Raw genomic sequence first — 19,726 nt, 5'->3', positions numbered from 1 at the left:
CATCGGCTCTATGGGCTACATAATATTATTGTTCATATTTTACAGATGTGTTAACTGGGCCCAGAGCCTGAGGCCGCACAGTAAGTAACATATCGATCTTCTTCCTGACCTTTCCTGAAGCCATGATCCCTTCATCTACCCACACGTCTAGCTCATTCTCAGTGTGGGGCAGAGGGAAATGAAGGCATTTGGGATCAGCTGGACCTAGAATCAAATTCTGGTTCTGCCACCTCTTAACTGTGTCAATCTCTGAGCCTCAGTTTCCTCTTCTATAACAGTAGATAGCTTAGCTATCTACTTAGCTATAATAGTAGAGCTTAGGTTACAGGGATGCTGTAAGGACTAAATGAAATAATAACCCTAAAATCCCTGGTGGAGCACCTGACATATGCTCAGAAAATAGTAACTCTTTCCTCTGGCCCTAGTTTCCTAGGACTGAGAAAGCAGACCAAATAACCTTCCACTGTTGCCCCCAAGGAGCTAATTTCCTTGCAAATCCTGGGGCTCTGTTCCCTCATCCCAGATCTAACCTTTGTGCTTGATGAGGAGGTCCCAGAAGGTCCCTGGCATGTCAGTTCCAGGAGAATGGTCAGCAAAAAGCTGATACAGATGAGGCATCTCCACTTAGACAAGATGCCACCTCTGGCCCGGGGCTGTTGTTCACATCCAGAAGGTCTGAGCCCAATCTCCAAACTCGTGCTCTTTTAAGCCTTCAGGTATCCCTTCTCTTGGGAGGGAGGGACTATCCTGAAGGGTGGGGAAGACTCTGAATGTGGCATTGAATCCACACAAGCCAGGATTGTCCAAGAGCTGGGGTTGGCATCTTGCCTGGAGAGGGGCCAGTTCCATGCCTCCCTTTTTCCCATCATCCAGCTGTAAGATGAATGGAAACTAAACATACTAGAGTTCTGGGTCTGTCTGTTTGCTGTGTTGGCCCAGGGTGGGGTTTTTCTTTCCTATAAACATCCACAGGAGCACAGTAACTGAGGCCAGAGAAAGGTCACTTAGCACTGATCATCTTAAAAAGGTAGCTGATATGAGAGAGGGGTTGGTGGAGCAAGGCCCCAATCCTGGTCCTTTCTGGCATGGATTTTAGCCTTGAGACAGGAAGGATTTACTTAGGGTCCCATAAAAATTGACTCTTACAGATATGAGTCTTACAATCTGCAGAATATTCAGAGGCCAAGATAGGCTAGGGTAGGACTGAGAAAATAAGATAGTGGTTCAAAGTAGAACTACTGGACTCAGACCATCTGGGTTTGTCTCAGTTCTGCCACTTACTGAGAGTGTAATATTGTGAAATTTAATTAATTGCTCTGCAGCCTCAGTTTCCTTACCTATAAAAAGAGAGTAATAATAGTACCTATTTTATAAAGTTGTTATGAAGATTAAAAAAGCTTGTACTTTCAGAATGCTTGGCACATGGTAAGCATTCAGTAAACATTAGCTGCTAGGACTAGAGCTGGATGAGGCCTGATTGATCTCGAAAGTATGGGAAGCTCCCTGTCCCTCTGGAGACCTAGGTGGGGGAGGGGTGGGGAGATGCTCAGTTGATGGGTGTCAGTCTGCCTGTGGGAACCCAGAGATGCTCTGGACTGTGTCTACAGGAACTGTGGAGGGCAGGAGTGAGAACTGGAGCTGAGAAAGAAAATTACTTGAAGGTGTGCACACGGGACATCAGCATCAGTCAGAACCCCTATCCCTCTGCCCTTTCCATCCACATAGAGCACATGCAGCCCCAGCACTTACCTTCAGGCAAAATCTCTAACGACATTTTACAAACTGCGTAGGGAACATTCAGACTTGTCCTATGGCATTTGGTACCGCATAACAAAGTCTCCTCATTCTTGTATTTGGTGACCCATGGCCTGTCAGTTGCAACCTCCCCCAAGTCCACACGAGGTTTCCTGTCAGAATTTCCTCATGGGAGAGAGCCCTAGCTAGAAAAAAACAGCTCTGCTTATACAACAGCAGAGAAACCCACATCAGCTACCAGTCCTTTTCCCTTACCTGGGATGGATAACCAAGGGTCTTCAGGCAAATTAAGGGAACCTGCAGCATGAAAGCAAAAGACTAAAATAAGAAAATAGAACAACTGACCCCAGAGAAATTGGGGAATTTTGGAAAGGAAAGAGAATTTCAGAAAAGAAATGATAATATCCTCAGCAAATTTCAAGAAGGTAAAACATGAAAAAAACAAGACTTAAATGCCACAGAACAGGAACAATCAGAGAAAAGAAAGACTCCTTAGGGATGGAAAATAAGTTGCTGAAATTAAAAGAAAATCAACAGAAGGACTGGGAAATAAAATTGAGGAAATTTCCCAGGATGCAGGGCCAAAAAACAAAGAAACACAAAGTAGGAGAGAAAATTTAAGAGATGAAGATTAATCCAGCAGGTTCAACATCTGAATAACAGGAGTCCTAGCCAGAGAGAACAGAAAAAATAAAGGACAATTTGTCAAAAACTTGTTAGAAGTTAATTTTCCAAAGCTGAAGAAGGATTTCCAGAACAGGTGCCCAGAACAGTGAACCCAGGTAATAGTGGATCCAACCCAAGCAATTACTACAACAGCCTCCTCACTGGTCTTCAGCTTCCTAATTTGTCATCCCTGCCCCCTTCACCAGTATATTTTCACAACAGCCAGAGGGATCCTTTTAAAACCCAAGTCAGATACTCTCCCACCTCTGCTAAAAACCCTCCTGTGGATTCCACTGTGGCTTGGCTTACAGGGCCCTATAAGATCAGGCCCCCATTACCTATCTGACTTCATTTTCTATTACTTCCCTCCTTGCCTTCCTCCACTAGTCTAGCAACACTGACTTTTATGTTCTTCAAAAATGGCAGGCACGAGACAAACAATGCCAGGCACAGTCCTGCTCTAGGGCCTTTGCACTGACTGTTCTTTCTATTTGGAATGTTCTTTCCCCAGGCATCCACTTGGCTAGCTCTCTCACTTCATGCAAGTCTTTGTTCACATGCTACCTTTTCAGTGAGTCTTTCTCTGACCAACCTATTTAAAACTTCAATAACCTCCCATTCTCACTGGCATTCCCTATCCTTTTTACCCTGATTTATTTTTCTCTATAGCACTGATAACACTTAAACTTGTTATATATTTTACTTATTTATCTGATCATTTTCTCTTTCTTCCTCACTAGAATATCACCTCCATGGGGACAAGGATCTGTTTCACTGCTGTATCCTCAGCTTCTAGAACAGTGCCTGGCACATTGTAGATAATAAATGTTTGTTGAAAGAATGAATACAATAAAGGCAAATAATTCAAGGAATAAAGAAAGGCTATTAGAGAATCCGTGTGTGTGTGTGTGTGTGTGTGTGTGTGTGTGTGTGTACCTGTTCGAAAAAATCATGGTCTAACTACAAAGCAAAATAAAACATAACATGATTATAAGAAGCTGATGGAATATAAGAGGGACTCCCTTTGACCTTGATAGTAGAAACATTCTCTTTGGAGAGGCCGAAAGATTGTGACATAGGACTTGTAGAGAAGGAACTGTATTCCTGGCTCACTATTTGGCTGGGTTTTGAAAAATATTTACATAGTCATGATAATGTAAATCATGACTGGTTTTCAGGTTTTACAGTCAACATGAAGACAAAGCAGGGAAGAGCTGGTTGTGGCTGCAGGACAGAATGTAAATGTTAATAACCTAGACAATGTGAAGGAAAGATCAAACTGACAATGTGGGTCGTTCAATGGGCAGAGGGAGGGTGGTGGCTCTAATATCCTTGTCCTAAAAAGTGGGTAGTCAAAATTACCTGTCAAAAATGGATGGAATAAGGAATAGAGGTTTGAGTATATGTATTTTTTCAAGTTACAAAGTTAACTAGGAACAACAAAGGAATATCAGCGTTAAACATTGCAGGGGAGTGGAGGGAAAGTGAGGCAGTGTACAGAAACAAAGCCCTCATTGTCATACTTGAGAGTCAACAGGATATTGTCTAAATTTTATAAACCAAGAGACAAAGTATATACATGTTATCTAGAGTTGTAAAGGGAGCCACCAGCAGAACTAAGTGCAAGAACTGGGTTTTTTTTGTTTGTTTTTTATAAATTTATTTATTTTATTTTTGGCTGCGTTGGGTCTTCGTTGCTGTGCACGGGCCTTCTCCAGTTGCGGAGAGCAGGGGCTACTCTTCTTTGCAGTGTGTGGGCTTCTCATTGTGGTGGCTTCTCTCATAGTGGAGCACGGGCTCTAGGCGCACGGGCTTCAGTAGTTGCGGCACGTGGGCTCAGTAGTTGTGGTGCATGGGCCTAGCCACTCCGCAGCATGTGGGATCCTCCCGGACCAGGGCTCGAACCTGCGTCCCCTGCACTGGCAGGCAGATTCCCAGCCACTGCGCCACCAGGGAAGCCCAAGAACTGTTAAAATGTTGCTTTGAAGGGGTGGGATGGAGATGGGGAGAGTCAAGGCAGGGGACCATTGGTTTTTATCATGTGCTCCTTCTTACTGTTTGATTTGTTGCCATGTATGTGCATTACTTTAATAAAAATAAGATCTTAAAAACTTCATGTTGATCTTACAACAAAATAGTTATATATCCTATGACACTTTATGACAATATCAGAATGGGTATGTGGATATCCAATTAGACTTGCCTCCACGGAGGAAAATCACACTGTAATGTGCCTTGCATATGTTTATGAAGAGGGTTGGAAAGGATATTATGGGACTTAAAACATTGGCAGTACTTGAGCATAGTAGTGGAGGCTCTGGTATTCGGCATCGTACTGGCCTGGGTTCAAGTCCTCTCTCTGCCATTCATTAGTTGCTCTGTCATGGGCAAGTTACCTCCCTCACCCCCAGTTTGTCCGCCATAAAAGGAGGCTAATGCTCAAACAGTAGAAATGTAAGCCCCTCAAGAGAAAGAGCCACCTCTGTAGAGGTGCATAATATATAGTTGATGCTCAATGTCTGCATGTGAGGCCCGAACCTGCCTCACAGGTATGTGTTGATGAAGGACTCAATGTGCAAAGAGCAGGGGAGAAGGAGTGTTAGTTCAAAAGTGGGTAGCCGGTTTCCTCGTCTATGGGAAATTTGCCTTTGGTTTAATAAAATGTAGTCATTTTGGCTGTGGAAAGAATAGCTCTCAGGGCTTAGAGTGATACAAAATGAATTAAATTGCCCTGTACATAAAAGGAAGAAAACAATAAGAATTCACCAGCAGCTCAAGGGAGAGGGCACATGAGCCTGGAAATGGAAAGGAGGGGAGCTGCTTTCTCTGAGTATTGGGAACAGAAAGAACCCAACAGCGATAGGGAGTGGGGTCCAGGAGAAGGGTTGGTTAGGAAGCTTTTCCAGTGATGGGAAAGGCTTAGGAAACGTGAAGAACAGGAAAGTCTGATGTCCAATATTAAGTTGGTTGCTAGGCTGTGCTGTACAACTTAGATGACTAAAGAAGTGATAGGTAGCCTTGGAAGGAAATCTTTGCCACTTACTCCCAGCCTTCAGAATTTTCCAACATTCAGAGGTACTGATTTTTATATAGTTTGGGGGAAGGGAAATGTGTTAGGAGAGGACTGGTGGTGAGGATATTCTGGGCTTCTCATGTAAGCTTTAGGTGTCTGAAATCTTGGATGTCCCGGTACTAGGCAGTTTCATCCCCTGACATTCTGCAGTAAGCAGTCTTTAGCCTGCCTTTCCTTATCACCTGAACAGAGCTGCTTGGTGATAACTCAGCTTTTCATATTTGTTCCTAGTTAATATGTAGAATCTATATGATTTCAGGTATTTTCCTGCTGATTTATGAATGCTGGAAACCGGTCTGGGACACAGTGACCTAGGTTCATCAGAGTTTATGGGCAGATGCTGAAGTTCAAAAGATTCCAAGAGTTTACAAAGAGAGAAGGTGGGAGGAAATCTCTCTAGTCAAATGATGAAGATTGTAAGTGAATTTATTTTTTTCTCTCCTGTTAAGGTTTCATCCTGTCCTCTGATCCCCAGATCATAAGATGAATGATTATGGTATTATGCTATGAAGGTGTTTGGCATTGAGAGGCACTGGGGAAGTTTGGCTTTGAAAGTCTCTGGGAATGTCTCTCTGATGGACATGGACTGAGATTTTGCCTGAGTCCCTTGAGTCCAATATCTCCTAAGGATCTGACTCTATATTCTTTTAAAGTTATCCCAGGATCCCAAAGGCCACAACCAGGACTTAAAATGTTGTGGAATTTAAAATGATGGAGGTTGTAACAGAGGGTAGATATAACAGAGGGCGTTCCATAGGGAAGAAATCGTATGAGCAATGGCTCCTAAGAGAAGGCAGGGCACATCTGGTAATAGTGAAGTGTTTGTTTGGAATATACACAGTACTCAGAAAAATAGCAAGAAAAAGCCTGGAAAACTAGTCAGGGCTAGATTTTGGGAGAGTCTCAAAATCAGAGTCAGACATTTCTTGAAAGAGTAGTTTATGCTCATTGTCAGGAATACCTCACCTGCAATTCACATCTCAACTCACTGCAGTCATAAAACTTCTGCATGGCATAGACTCCCAAACAGTGGCTTCAATCAGACATACATGTATTTATCTCACCTAAAAGAAATCCAGAGTTAGGCAGTCCAAAGTTTGTATGGTGGTCCTATGAAATTGTTAGAGATCCCGATTCTTCTCAGTTTACTCCTCCACTATCCTTAGGGTGTGACCCTTGTCCTCATGGCCTTTATTCCAGGAGGCTATGTGTCCAGGTAAAAATCAGATTTTCTATTAATAGGGAAGGAGAGGAGAATGTATACTGGAGTAAACAGTTATCGACCTATGCCACAAGTGTGAAACTATCCCCTCCGTGGTCACCAGAGACCAGACCACTACCTGACTGCTACAATCCCTAGACATTTTTCAGGACTTTTCTTGACCTCTGGGTAGTATTCAACACTATTGACTCCTCCCACCTTTTGAAATATTCTCTTCCTTTGGTTTTGTGGCATTACTTTCTCCTGCTTTTCGCTCTGTCTCCTTGGTCATTACTTATCTGTCTCTCTCCTGGGCTCCTTTTCCTTCACCTATGCTGAGGTTGCTGTTGGCCTCCAGGGCTCTTCCCTGGGCCCCGTCTCTTCTAAGGTTTTTATTCTTCCCAGGCCCAGGGAAGAGCCGTTAGTATTCCATATGTTAGTGAAAGGGGTTACCATCTACACATTTGATCTCTCAAATTAGATTCCCAAAAGTTGCCTTTGACACTTCCCTCCTCCTCACCCCTTTCCCTACATCCAACTATTCATAAAGCCTTGCTTTTTATTTCTTTAATATCTTCTGAATTCAATCACTTCTCATGACCTCCACTGCTACCACTCTAGGCCTAACCACAATCATTGTTTACCTGGATGACTACTCTCCCTTTTTTCAGGAAGACATCTAATTCATACTCCTAATGGGTTAGGCAGCTAGAGTGGTGTTCTTTCTAGAACACAAATCTATGTTGCGTCCAAGCCTAGAACCCTTCAATAATCTCTCAGTGTTATCAGGATCAAGACCAAAGTCTTTATCTTGGCATTCAAGGCTTGCCATGATTTGAAAGGGATGGGAATTTGGGGTACTAGAACTGGAAGAAAAGAAGGGCTGTGTCTAGTGTGAAATAAAGCCCTGTAGATGGGGGGAGAGAACCTAGGAGGTAAGAAAGTGGTGAGCTGATGTCACAAACTTGGAGGGAGCAACAATTTAGAGAAAAAGTCAGGCGAACAGAAGCCCACCATGAATATCTGTGAAGTATGTGTGTATGTGTGCATGTGTATGTTGAATTGTCCATAGAACATAGGGATTCATATTTTATTTGCTTAATAGAGGAAAAGGTGACTTCATAAAGCAGAAGACATAACCATTTGAATTACTTTTGATATAGGAAACATATTGAATATTAATTCTATAACTGACCACTGTGTTGACTTTTATTATGGTTTCTAACAACATTAATTGATGCTCTCAGGTTGTCCAGGTCTGCATTCACATACTCTGTAATTAATGATAATGTTGTTTACTTTCAATTCTTTATACATCTTATTTTGTTCTCTTGAATAGACCCAATTATTGATACTTATGTGAATTTATTACGTGGTAAAGGTGCCATTTCAAATCAGTGGGGGAAAAGATGGATTAATTTGCACATGGTGTAGGGATGAGGCTATATTTTTGGAAAATAATTAATCTTTATACAAAATAAATGTTGGAGTGATCAAACATTTAAATGTAAATAATAAAACCATAAAACTGCTTGGAATAAAAGCAGTGATTATTATAACAGGAGTGTGGAAAGCATCTCTAAGCATGAAGCAGAATCTAGTCATGGTAAAGGAAAACCTGATACATTTCACTACATAATAATTAATCCTTTTTGTATAGCAAATATTATCCTAAATAACATGAAAAATATTTGTAGTATATGCAACACATAAACATGCAAGAGACATTGCTGGTGGAAATGTTATTCTGTGTATCTTTTTAAAGTTGACAAGCTTTGTATCAAAATGGAGTCAGCACTGCTTGTAATAGTAAATAAAAAATGAAAACAATCTAAATGTCTATGTATCCTGGACTGGTTAAATACATTATGGGACATTTACAGAGAAAAGATTATGGAGCAGTTAAGAAAAATGTGCACTATGGAAAGCTGTTTAGAATATATAACTGGGAAAAAATAAAACAAACCCTGGTCACAGAACAGTAGGTATAGTGTACCATTTGTGGGGAGAAAACCCAAATAATTAGTATATAAATAGAAACAAATCTGGAAGAATGTATATCAGAACGTTAGTACTGGTTATTTCTGGGGCATGAGATAAGGGTGGCCTTTCATTGGTATGTTACATATTTCTGCATAATTTGAAATTTCACAACTACAACATGTTACTTTTGCAATAAGCAATATATATATATATATATATATATATATATATAAACATATTCAATGAATGAATCGCTTTGAGGCGGTAGTTTTGGTTTGGAATGGCTTCAGACCAAGCCTGGTACAGTGGCATAAACACGGGCTTCGGCGTCAGACAGCCCTGAGCGGGGCCCCATTGCCCCACCCCCGAGGAAGGAGAAGGGGGGTGGCAGGGGGCTGCGGAAAGGGGCTGGGCTGGGCTGGGCTGGGCTGGCTGCAGCTCTAGTCCAGAAGGCTGAGACTTCGAGAGGGACTGAGAGAGGGCAGACGAATTCCGGACTCGCTAAAGGACAAGGTGAGGGACGTTGAGATTGGGGTTTCCAGACAGTGGTTCCAGTCCCCTCGAACCTAGAGCCAGGCAGGTGGTCAATTTTTACTGCACCACTGCAGCTAGGGGAGAGGTTACTCGGAGTGGGATGTAGGCAACGAAGACGACCGAGAGAGTAGTAGGCTGTATGGACTGGAGAGCAGAGGCTAGTTGAGGAAGAGGGGGAGAAAAACTGGGAACCGGGCGTGTTGAGTGGTGGATGGAGAATATGAGGGGGAAGGGGAATACTGAGAGGAAGTGGAAATTAAGAGAAGAAAACAGGGGATGTAGAGAAGGGTTAAGGAATACTGGGGGAGGGGGTGCAATGGTAGCATGAAGGAGGATGTAAGGAATGGGAATCCGGAATTCTGTGGGGTAAATAGGAACGGCGATGGAGAAATAGGGAGCAGGGAACAAGGCAGAGGGAATACGGAGTGGTACGGAGTGGGGGATAAGGAATGAGGAGCGGGCGGGGGGGAAGGGCAGACTGGCTGGGACGGAGGCCCCCTAGGGAGGCGGAAAGGGGCGGGACCACTTCCGGCCTGGAGGGGGGAGGGCAGTCTGAGTTTATGAGGGGCTCAGAGGGAGTGGACGCACTCAGGAGTAGTAGAAGGACGAGGTGAGCAGGGGGGCCCAGCTCTGGATCCGAGCCCAGGAGGGGTCGGCCCCACCCTCTGGGATCTGGAGAAATCCTGCTCTAAGGACCGGATCATACCGGATCCATCCGGCCGGGAAGGGAGGGGACAGGACCCTGTTTGGCTGGGCCCAAGATGGAATCACTAGCTCAATACTGATTTGAGGAGGGGGGTGTATTAGGGAAGGGGCGGAACCAAGATGCGCTTGGCCCCTGTTTGGAGGGGGGCGTATTATGAAAAAGGGCGGGACCGGATGGTGCAGTGGACTTGGGCTGGATGTCAGCAGGGGAGGGGCCTGGACCCCCAGACGCTGCGACAATTTGAGAGAGAGGCTTGTTGGGGAGGGGGCGGGACCGAATGGTACTACGAACTTGGAGAGGGGCGTGTTGGAAAAAGGTACTGGACTGAGCCTCTATTTACGCATGCGCACTATGGATCTCTGGAAAGGGGCGTGTAGTGAAAGGCCAGCTTGGAGACAAGCCAGCTGCCAAATGCGCATGTGCACGGTGGACATCAAAGAAAGCTTCTGCTGGGAAAGCGGGCGGGGCTGAGATGGGCCCTGCAACGGATGCGCATGCGCACTGTCGACTTGCGGCTGGGGGGGTGTGCACTGGGAAAAGGGGCGGGGTCCTCAGAGCTGCCGCGCTGGCACATCTTCCTGGAGTAGGGGAGGGTACGGCTGCAGAGAATTGAGATCTAGGCGCTCTGGATTACTGAATTTGAGAACGGGGGCCTTGGGGGGGTGGGGAGAGGGTTTGGGATTGGGACCCTAGGGAAGGTGGGTATCAGCCTCCAGGCCGAGCGGGAGAGAGGACGTTAAGTGAGCTCGCCTCTTAACCCAGGCCTTCTCTCCTTCAGGCTCAGCTCTTGCCAGGCCAACTTGAGACATGTCTGACACAAGCGAGAGTGGTACGGGTCCAACCCACTTCCAGGTAAGCCCTTCTTCTGCCCTCTCCCTAGCTGCATTTGCTCTCCAGCCCCTGTTGCTGCCCCAAATCTCTTGGCACCTCCCCTCCCATCCCAGCCCTTCTCCATCTACCTACCTGCTTCGTTGCCGCCTCCCTCCCCCAAGTAGAGGGAGGGAGGAGGGAAGGAAGGAGGGAGGAAGGAAGGAGGGAGGAAGGAAGGCGGGAGGGAGGGTAGGCCCGCCCCTCTTCTGCTCAGAGGAAAGGGAGGCCTTGTTGGGCTGAGGTGGTCAGAGCACACTGCAAGTAGGAGTTAGTGTAGGTCAGAGAAGTGAGGCCCTGGAATTTTGGGGCCATTTGCCTAGTTGGGGGTGGGGAGAAGGTCTGTGAGCTTCCCTGCTTCCTCTTGCAGGCTGAAGCTTCAGAAGAGGACCGTGGCTTGAAGATGCAGACCCTATTGACAGTGACCCAGAACTTGGAGGTCTCAGAGGCACCGAAGGCCTCAAAGGCACCAGAGGTCTCAAAGGCCATGAAGGTCTCAAATGCTGCAGGAGTTTCAAAGACCACAGAGGTCTCAAAGGCCACAGAGGCTCAGGAGGTATCTGCCACTCAGGCCTCAGCTACCACTAAGCTGACTGATACCCAGGTTCTGGCAGCTGAAACGAAGAATCCAGCAGCTGACACCAAGATGCAGAATACTGACCCTCAGGCTGTGACAATGCCTGCTACTGAGACCAAAAAGGTCAGCTGTGGGGCTGATACGAAGGTCAATACAAAGACCCTGGAGACTGAGGCTGCTGCCTCTCAGGCTCTGGCAGATGAACCTGAGCCTGAGGGTGCAGCTGCACAGGCTCAGGAGAATCAGGATACTCGGCCCAAGGTCAAGGCCAAGAAAGCCCGAAAGGTAAGACCCTTGCCTTTCTGTTTCTCTCAGTTGGTTCATGGTTCTATAAACCTTTAGAAAGTTCCCTCAGCTCATCAAGGCTGTGGCGGGACACTAAGAGAAATGTGATATAATTCCTGTTTTCAGAAAGCTCACAGACTGGTGGGCACATGAGACAGGAATACGAACAGCTGTAATCTGAATGAAATGCAGTTTATATTTACATAGTAGCTACCATATGTCAGGCCTTGAGCTAGGCACATTCACACAGGTTATCTTATTAAATCCTGAAAGTAATCTAGTTTTGTAGAGAAGGAAGCTGAGTCCCAGAGAGGTGGAGTGACATGTCCAGGATGGTATAAGCAGAGCCAGTGGTGCACACAGGAGGAGGAGAAGCCTCAGGCCCCATCCTTGTGTTGCTCCTGGCCTGGTGGGAAGATGAAACTCCTGCTTGGAAAACAGTGAAAGACAAATCCAAGACTCAGGCAGTTACTACAAGAGTGGGATTAGAGGGGACTTCAGGAAGAGAGAAGATGAGGAAAAAGGACCATCTGCATCATCTGGCAATGTTGTGCTTGCTCTCCATTGATGCAGGTGAAGCATCTGAATGGGGAAGAGGATGGCAGCAGTGATCAGAGTCAGGCTTCTGGAACCACGGGCGGCCGAAGGATCTCAAAGGCCCTAATGGCCTCAATGGCCCGCAGGGCTTCAAGGGGCCCCATAGCCTTTTGGGCCCGCAGGGCATCAAGGACTCGGTTGGCTGCTTGGGCCCGGAGAGCTTTGCTTTCTCTGAGGTCACCTAAGGCCCGTAGGGGGAAGGCTCGCCGCAGAGCTGCCAAGCTCCAGTCATCCCAAGAGCCTGAAACACCACCACCTCGGGATGTAGCCCTTTTGCAAGGGAGGGTAAGAAACCTGTCCTCTCCACTCAGCGTTATTCACTGCTTTGCCTGCCCTCTTCTCTGCCATCCTCTCAAGTCTTCTGCAAGCATGTTTTGATCATTCCATCTTTTCCTCCTCTCCCAGGCCAATGATTTGGTGAAGTACCTGTTGGTTAAAGACCAGACGAAGATTCCCATCAAACGCTCAGGTAGAGTTCTACTAACCCTCCCTTCCCCCAGCTCTGTTCTCCATTGCCCTCTCCCCCATGTGCTGAGGGCATTTCTTGCTCTCCTGCTGCCACTTATGTCCTCCTAAAGTTCTAATTTAGCAGTAGTAGTATCTCTGTTCATTAGCTTAGAACGTGTTTATGCCACCCACAGCAGGGTTGGTGAAGGGTCTTTAGTTTGGGTATGGGGGCCACCCGGCCTCACTTCTGCCCAGGTGCTCGCAACACTCTCCCCTTGCAGACATGCTGAAGGACATCATCAAAGAATACACTGATGTGTACCCTGAAATCATTGAACGAGCAGGCTATTCCTTGGAGAAGGTGAAGGGGCAGACCTGGGGGATGGGTGCAATGGGGTAGCCTTGAATCAAACAAAGGTGTACATGTCTTTACTGGGGGGTACCACAGAGACTAATCCAGCCCCATCACTGTGCAGATGGGCAGACAGTGGCCTAGCAAGGGGCATAGACTAGCTTGAGGTCACACAGTAAGTCAGTGGTAAAATCACAGCTAGGACCCAAGCCACCCAGCTTAGTCCTGACTTCTGTCCACTGCTGGACATGTCCTATAATGTATTTCAGATGTTCTTTCTCCCTTTCATTCCCCACTCTCTGGCTGCCTAGATTCCCACTAATCACAAAGATGATGTTGATTAAAAATAATGCATTTGTTGCCTGTTTGCCGTGTGCTGGCCACTCAGCTAAGTGATTTAAGGGCATTATCTCACTGATGTTTCTCTCTCACACACACACATACACACACACACACACACACACACACACACACACTCACACACACACACACACACCCCTAGTCACAGGGGGAGCTGTGGGATGCCCAGAAAGCTGAATTCTGTGATCTCACAAGCTGTTTTCCACATCTGCAGGTATTTGGGATCCAATTAAAGGAAATTGATAAGAATGACCACTTGTACATTCTTCTCAGCACCTTAGAGCCCACTGATGCAGGCATACTGGGAACGTAAGCTGGGAAAGGGCTGGGGTGGGAGGGAGGCTTCTGCTTTTGCCCATGGTACTACTCCATCCCTGTCCTCTCCCCACATCCCCTTAGGAAGTCAGGAAAGACAGAGCCTAAAAACCTCTATTCCAGCTCCTGCACGTAGTTGGAGCCCTGCACACAATAGTGATACCTGATTATGATTTACTGTAGGGTGTAGAAGCCTGGGGCAGGGCACTCCTACTGTCAGGCTTTTTGTTTCTCCCGAAGCTTCCCAGGAAAGCAGACCTGTCATTGCTTATCTCTTCCTGTTGGCCTTGGTAGAATGGTTCTCACAGGAGGGCTTCCTGGTATGAGTGGCTCATGATGTTTGAAGGCCAGGAGCATCAGTGGGGCTGTGCGTAGAATTCTCTTGGAGCTGAGGGGTCTGGGAGAGCAAGAAAGGACTCACATTGGCTGGGTGTCCGGGTTGTACTGGGTTGACAAGTACAAGTACAATTCTATCCTCTCAGCAACCTGGGGAGAGGAGAATGTGATTTTCCCATTTTATGAATAAGAGAGTCTAAGTGCCTTGCCCAGGGTCACATAGAGCTTGAAGCATAGACTGGGCAGAATTCTCTCATATGTGAAGAATCTGGGAGAAGCTAGCCTAGTGAGCTGGCTGGTGTGTTTTTTTGCAGATAGCTCCTGGATGTAAACCTTCTCTCTGTCCCATTATTCCCCTAGGACCAAGGACTCACCAAAGCTGGGTCTCCTCATGGTGCTTCTTAGCATCATCTTCATGAACGGAAATAGGTCCAGCGAGGGTGAGTGGCTGGGCTGGCAGCTGAATGGGGGGTCATGGTCGGAATTCCACATGTTCATTTTCTATCCCTGTTTCCTTTTGCCTCCCCTTGCAGCTGTCATCTGGGAGGTGCTGCGCAAGTTGGGGCTGCGCCCTGGGTATGATTGGGCTCTGTCAGTGCTTGCTGTCTGTGTTGTCCTTTGGCAAGAGAAGATGGTCCCAGGATTGCATCAGCCTGGTGATCTGGTGGAGTGGGCAGGGTTGCTGGACTGGGTAGAGGGTCCAGGGTTCTGACCTGGGTGTATGGGGAAATGGTCCTGAACTCTGCTGTCTGTCTCACTGACTCTTGGGCTTCTGTGGAGCTTCCATCTTAGGTTGGAAGCCTCTTTTCCATGTTGGAAATGTCTCTGCCCACATCTGGGAAGTGCAACAGCCCCAATTATATTTATCTATGTATGTAATTATGTATGTATGTATGTATTTTATCATTTTCTGCTGTCAGGATACATCATTCGCTTTTTGGGGATGTGAAGAAGCTCATTACTGATGAGTTTGTGAAGCAGAAGTAAGTGTCTAGTGTTCCTGTGTTCCATGCATTTTGCCTGTCTTAGAACTGAGTAATAAAGCTGTGGTGCACGTGCATGTGCATATGTGTGCGTATGCAGGTGGTAGTTTATTCCTGAGGTAGTGGCAGAGAACAGAAGCACACATTTCCTGACCTACTTGTACTCTCACATATGCCTTTGGAACAATTCTTCAAGGGAGGGATTGTCATCACCAGTATTGTACGCATGAGGAAACTGAAGCTCAGAGAGGTGAAGTAATTTGCTCAGGGTTATTATACAGGTAGCAAACGGAAGAGTTGTATTTAGATCCTGGCCCCAATACCTTGGTTCTTTTTTACTATGCTAGCTAGGGCTTCATAGAAATTAATCCCCATAAAGAAATGCCATAGAATGGTAGCTTTAAGCAGCCACGTACTGTGCTGGGGTCTTGACTAGTACATCTCATTTCATTTTCATAACTACCCTGCAGAATAGCTGCTGTCATCTCATCCCCTGTATCAGTTGAGGAGCCTAGGGCTCGGAGAGTGGAAGCCTGAGCATGGCTCCGGCTGGTAAAGGATTCATTTGGACTTGAAGCCCAGACCTCCTGACTTTTCTGGCCAGGGCCCACCCTATTCTTGGTCCTTGGAGAACATGTGTTCACTCATACAAGTGTACCAGCACACACCTGTGGGCTCACATACAGATGGTCGAGAGTATGCATGGAGTCCACTGCTCTTGGTTGACTGTTTCTTCCTGTACAGTCATTTTCTAGGGTGGACTGTCCCAGGGTTCAGCCAGGCCATGGACAAGCCCCATGGTGAGGTGTGCTCAGAGCAGGGGGCCTGAAGAAATGGCTCCTCTGTTTACAACACACCCAACAGGAACCTGGGTTATTGTGACAAGGGGCACAAAACTCGTGGCCTTCCTATGAACAAATGCCCTACACGTGCCCCCTGCACCTCCACGTGGCTGCTGGGCAGGACCAGTGGGATAGGGCTGAATATAGGAAGAAAAGCTGCAGTATTTAGTGGGGGAGTTTTCCACCTAAATGCATGAGTGGGCCACGAGTGGTCTTACAGACATAAAGGCTTTGAACCTCTCTTTTCAAGGTACCTGGACTATGCCAGAGTCCCTAATAGCAATCCGCCTGAGTATGAGTTCTTCTGGGGCCTGCGCTCTTACTATGAGACCAGCAAGATGAAAGTCCTCAAGTTTGCCTGCAAGGTAATTGGAGAGCTGTCCAAGCCTGGCACATCAAGAGCATGGGGTGCCACTGTTTAGGGTAGGCTGTGTGCAGAGCAGCCTGCAGCTCATGCATGAACATTCTGAAGCCTGTATTAATGTGCAAACACTCTATCTGAATAGTTTAATCCTTAAAACTAACATGTCATTGCCTTACTGCAGATGAGAAAACTCAGGCTCAGAGAGGTTGTCAGGTGTTATGTCCAAGGTCGCAGAGATAGTAAGTGTCAGAGCAGGGATGGAATATTAGGTGTATAATTACTAGTAGTATTTATTGTATTACTATAATTTGCATCCTGTAGGCGCTCAGTGTTCAGATTATGATCCTTCAGATGGTTGTTATTCCTGTTTCAGGTACAAAAGAAGGATCCCAAGGAATGGGCAGCTCAGTACCGAGAGGCAGTGGAAGCAGATATGAAGGCTGCGGCTGAGGCTGCAGCTGAAGCCAAGGCAAGGGCTGAGATTAGAGCTCAGATGGGCATTGGGCTCGGCTCTGAGAATGCTGCTGGGCCCTGCAACTGGGACGAAGCTGATATTGGACCCTGGGCCAAAGCCCGGATCCAGACGGGAGCTGAAGCTAAAGCCAAAGCCCAGGAGAGTGGTGGTGCCAGCGCTGGTGCCAGTGCCAGTGGCAGCTTTGGTGCTAGCACCAGCCTGACAGCCACTCTCACGTTTGGGCTCTTCGCGGGCCTTGGTGGAGCTGGTGCCAGCACCAGTGGCAGCTCTGGTGCCTGTGGTTTCTCCTACAAGTGAGATTTCAGGTATCTATTTAGACTTGGGGGAAGCCGGGCCTCGGGGGAATGGGATGAGGAGCTGGGTGGTTATAGGAAGGCCAAGGTTGGAGGACCACATGGAGAGTGTGAGAAAACACTACTTTTGGCATTTTATTCCTTCTTTTTTGGTGGATATCAATTGACTTTTTGATTTTCTTTTACTTGTGTTTTCAGATATTCCTAATCCCAGCAGTCTTTCTCTTCGAGCCAGGGTGCATCCTCAGAAACCTACTCAACGCAGCACTCTAGGCAGCCACTATCAATCAATTGAAATTGACACTCTACATTAAATCTATTTGCCATTTCTGAGTTTATTGCTTTTTTTGGTGGGCTGTCACATTTTGGTATCACATTTTAAAATGAATTGGGAAAGTTTCCACCTCAATCTGTGCTTAGCTTTAGGTGACACTGTCAAATAGAGTAAAATTAGAGCAAAATTAGCATGTTTCTCTAGGATAGGTTGGGCTCCATCTCTAGCCTATAGAGCAGGCAGGATTGCAGTGGTGTGAAGAGTCATGGGGATTATAGGCATAGAGGACACACTTTGAAGAAGAGCCCTGAGGTGGGCAAGTCTGGATAAGAAAAATAGAGATTGAACATCAAGTATAGACTCTCCTTTTGAGAAATTTGGGTGAGACAAGAAGGAGGGAGAGGGAGGTAGCTAAAGGGAGATACGGGAACAAGTAGGGATTTTCTTGGGAAAAGAGAGAGAGACTTGAGCAGGCAGGAGCCAAAAGACAGGGAGATGTTGAAGGCTGACTCGTGCAGCCCAGTCCCTGAGGAGGTGGGTGGGGAGGACCTATGGGAAGGGACTGTACAGAAGGGACTTGGAGAGGGGACTGTGGAAGGATGTTAGGCAGTGGAGAGGCCCCAGTAGAGCATGGAGCCCATGGTTTTTGGGAGACCCCTTCCCCGTGGCAAGGTGCTCAGTAATCTTGTAGGAATCAAGATGAGTGTTAGTTTATTCCAAGGTTTTCATTCTGTTGTTTGGTTGTGGAATAAGGACAAGACCAAGGGCAGTGAGTGTGTGAGTCTGAATCTTCGTTACTGTATCCACAGTGTCTGACATATAGTAGGTTCACAGAATGGTGGAAGAGATGGACCGTGGGACCCAGGCAGGCTTGGTGAGGAAGATGAGGAGATTGTGTGACAGACTGGGAGACAGTGTAGGGGTTTGTGGACAGGAGTCTCTGAAGTCTATGAATAAGGCAGAACATTAAGTGAATATACTAAGTGCCTGCTACGTGCCATGTTCTAGGTGTCTGGGAAGGAATGTTGAGAGAACTGGAAGGATAAACTGGGGCACTAGTCAGATGGTCAGACAATGGGATGATTATATTTAAGAAGAGAGCAGAGATAACTCTGGGTGATGAGAAGGTCCAAGGAGTAGGTGGTTAAACGGGAGAGAAGGTGATGGTTCCTATACATGAGGGGTCAATGGCCTGGGAAGATGGGGTATTGGTTGGGTTATCCATTTGGACAGTGAAATCACAGAGGATGGAGGCAAGTGCCAAAGTCCCTTCGTGTAGTCCTCCCAGCTCTAGTGCCCACTAAGGCATGCGGCCTGCAGGCAATCAGAGATCCACCTTTGCCCTGTTTTGGGGAGTATTTCCCTGGACCTTTCTTTCCAGGAAGCTCTCATCATCTAATTGCCACATTACCAGATTCCTTATCTGGGACAGAGTCTTGCAAACAATGAGGCTCTAGTAACAGCTGCCTTTCCCCTCCTGTAGACTCTGTAAGCAGTAAAGGAACAAGGTTTGCTGCTTAGGGAACAGGATCTAAAAAAGAAAAAGCTGCACCTGGAGCAAGGTAGTTCCTTGCCTGTGGTCATGAATTGAGACCTGCTTTTGCTGCCGAGGTTGTTCTTCACTGGAAACAAAGATTCTTCCATTAATTCCATAGGCCATGGTCCCTTCTGGATGGATAGTACCTGGGAGAGGTAGACAAGGCCAGAGGCAGCTTAGACCTAGGAAGGACTCTCTAGTGGGTGGGTACCACGTCCAGGGCCCTCTCAGACTTGCAGGTGATGTCCATCTGAAAATGGAATGGGTGGGGGGGTGATGGTGAGGGGTGGCAAGGAACTTGGGGACTATGATTCTAATAAAAATTGAGTTCAAAGTGCTTGATAGAGATAAGGGTGAATCATAGTCATGAAGAACTCTGACCTTCCCACTTACCTTCCCTCTGCAGACCACTAGGTTTGCAGGGCTCCCTACCTCTTCTCCTTTCCTACAAGGCTTAGACTTTGACAGGGCAAGTGATGGACTTTTTCTCACTACCCAAGTGTAAGGACTGAAGGCATGTGAGGCAGGGAGGAAGAGATCAAGTCCAGTTCCAGGCAACTGGGGAGTGGCCAGAGCTAGGAAGAGGGAGTGCCAGGGGAAATGGGGATAGACCCTGGTTCATGTTTTTTGTCAGCTTGGAGGCCACTACTACAATGGAAGAACTCCCACAGTATATCATTAATTCCAAATAATTCTAGAATGTATCATATATCCTCCATTTGGCTAGGAGTGGGAAAAGCTCCTAGAGCAGTTTATCTATTTTTTATTATCACCCCCCAAGAAGCCTATTTAGACATTTTTGTCCTAATTGCTACCCCCCATGAAATTTGAATATCACAGATATACTGTATATCTATTTAAAAATTATGTACATTTGCACTTTATACATAAGAAGATATTTTAT

The 19,726-nt window shown here is 46.5% G+C and overlaps 2 protein-coding genes and 1 non-coding gene across 4 annotated transcripts in view; 2 read left to right on the top strand and 1 right to left on the bottom strand.

Moving 5' to 3' along the window:
• ITIH6 (inter-alpha-trypsin inhibitor heavy chain family member 6) overlaps nt 1–9,927 on the bottom strand; it is a 50,135-nt gene extending 40,208 nt beyond the window's left edge. Inside the window, 3 exon segments of the mRNA XM_060137345.1 lie at nt 531–653; nt 2,011–2,073; nt 9,919–9,927. Of these exon segments, the coding sequence (XP_059993328.1) occupies nt 531–653; nt 2,011–2,073; nt 9,919–9,927 (195 nt within the window).
• On the top strand, nt 9,107–17,344 carry MAGED2 (MAGE family member D2). Of its 2 annotated transcripts, none has more exons than XM_060138248.1 (13): nt 9,107–9,191; nt 10,697–10,770; nt 11,156–11,647; nt 12,221–12,529; nt 12,650–12,713; nt 12,973–13,052; nt 13,618–13,712; nt 14,415–14,494; nt 14,588–14,630; nt 14,975–15,037; nt 16,130–16,244; nt 16,617–17,023; nt 17,210–17,344. In XM_060138248.1, exons 2-12 carry the CDS (start codon nt 10,726–10,728, stop codon nt 17,013–17,015), a joined length of 1,785 nt encoding a protein of 594 aa, XP_059994231.1. In that variant the 5' UTR covers nt 9,107–9,191; nt 10,697–10,725; the 3' UTR covers nt 17,016–17,023; nt 17,210–17,344. The 2 variants fall into 2 exon arrangements, with proteins under 2 accessions (XP_059994231.1, XP_059994232.1); XM_060138249.1 differs by lacking the exon at nt 9,107–9,191 and adding an exon at nt 9,751–9,822.
• On the top strand, nt 15,840–15,968 carry LOC132514175 (small nucleolar RNA SNORA11). The gene has a single exon (XR_009538665.1). It is a non-coding gene; the product is annotated as a small nucleolar RNA SNORA11 (small nucleolar RNA).
• Nucleotides 17,345–19,726: the final 2,382 nt, after the last annotated feature.

The sequence above is a fragment of the Lagenorhynchus albirostris genome, chromosome X, assembly GCF_949774975.1.
Source record: "Lagenorhynchus albirostris chromosome X, mLagAlb1.1, whole genome shotgun sequence".
NCBI classification, from domain to species: Eukaryota; Metazoa; Chordata; class Mammalia; order Artiodactyla; family Delphinidae; genus Lagenorhynchus; species Lagenorhynchus albirostris.
This window is presented reverse-complemented; position numbering and strand designations above follow the sequence as displayed.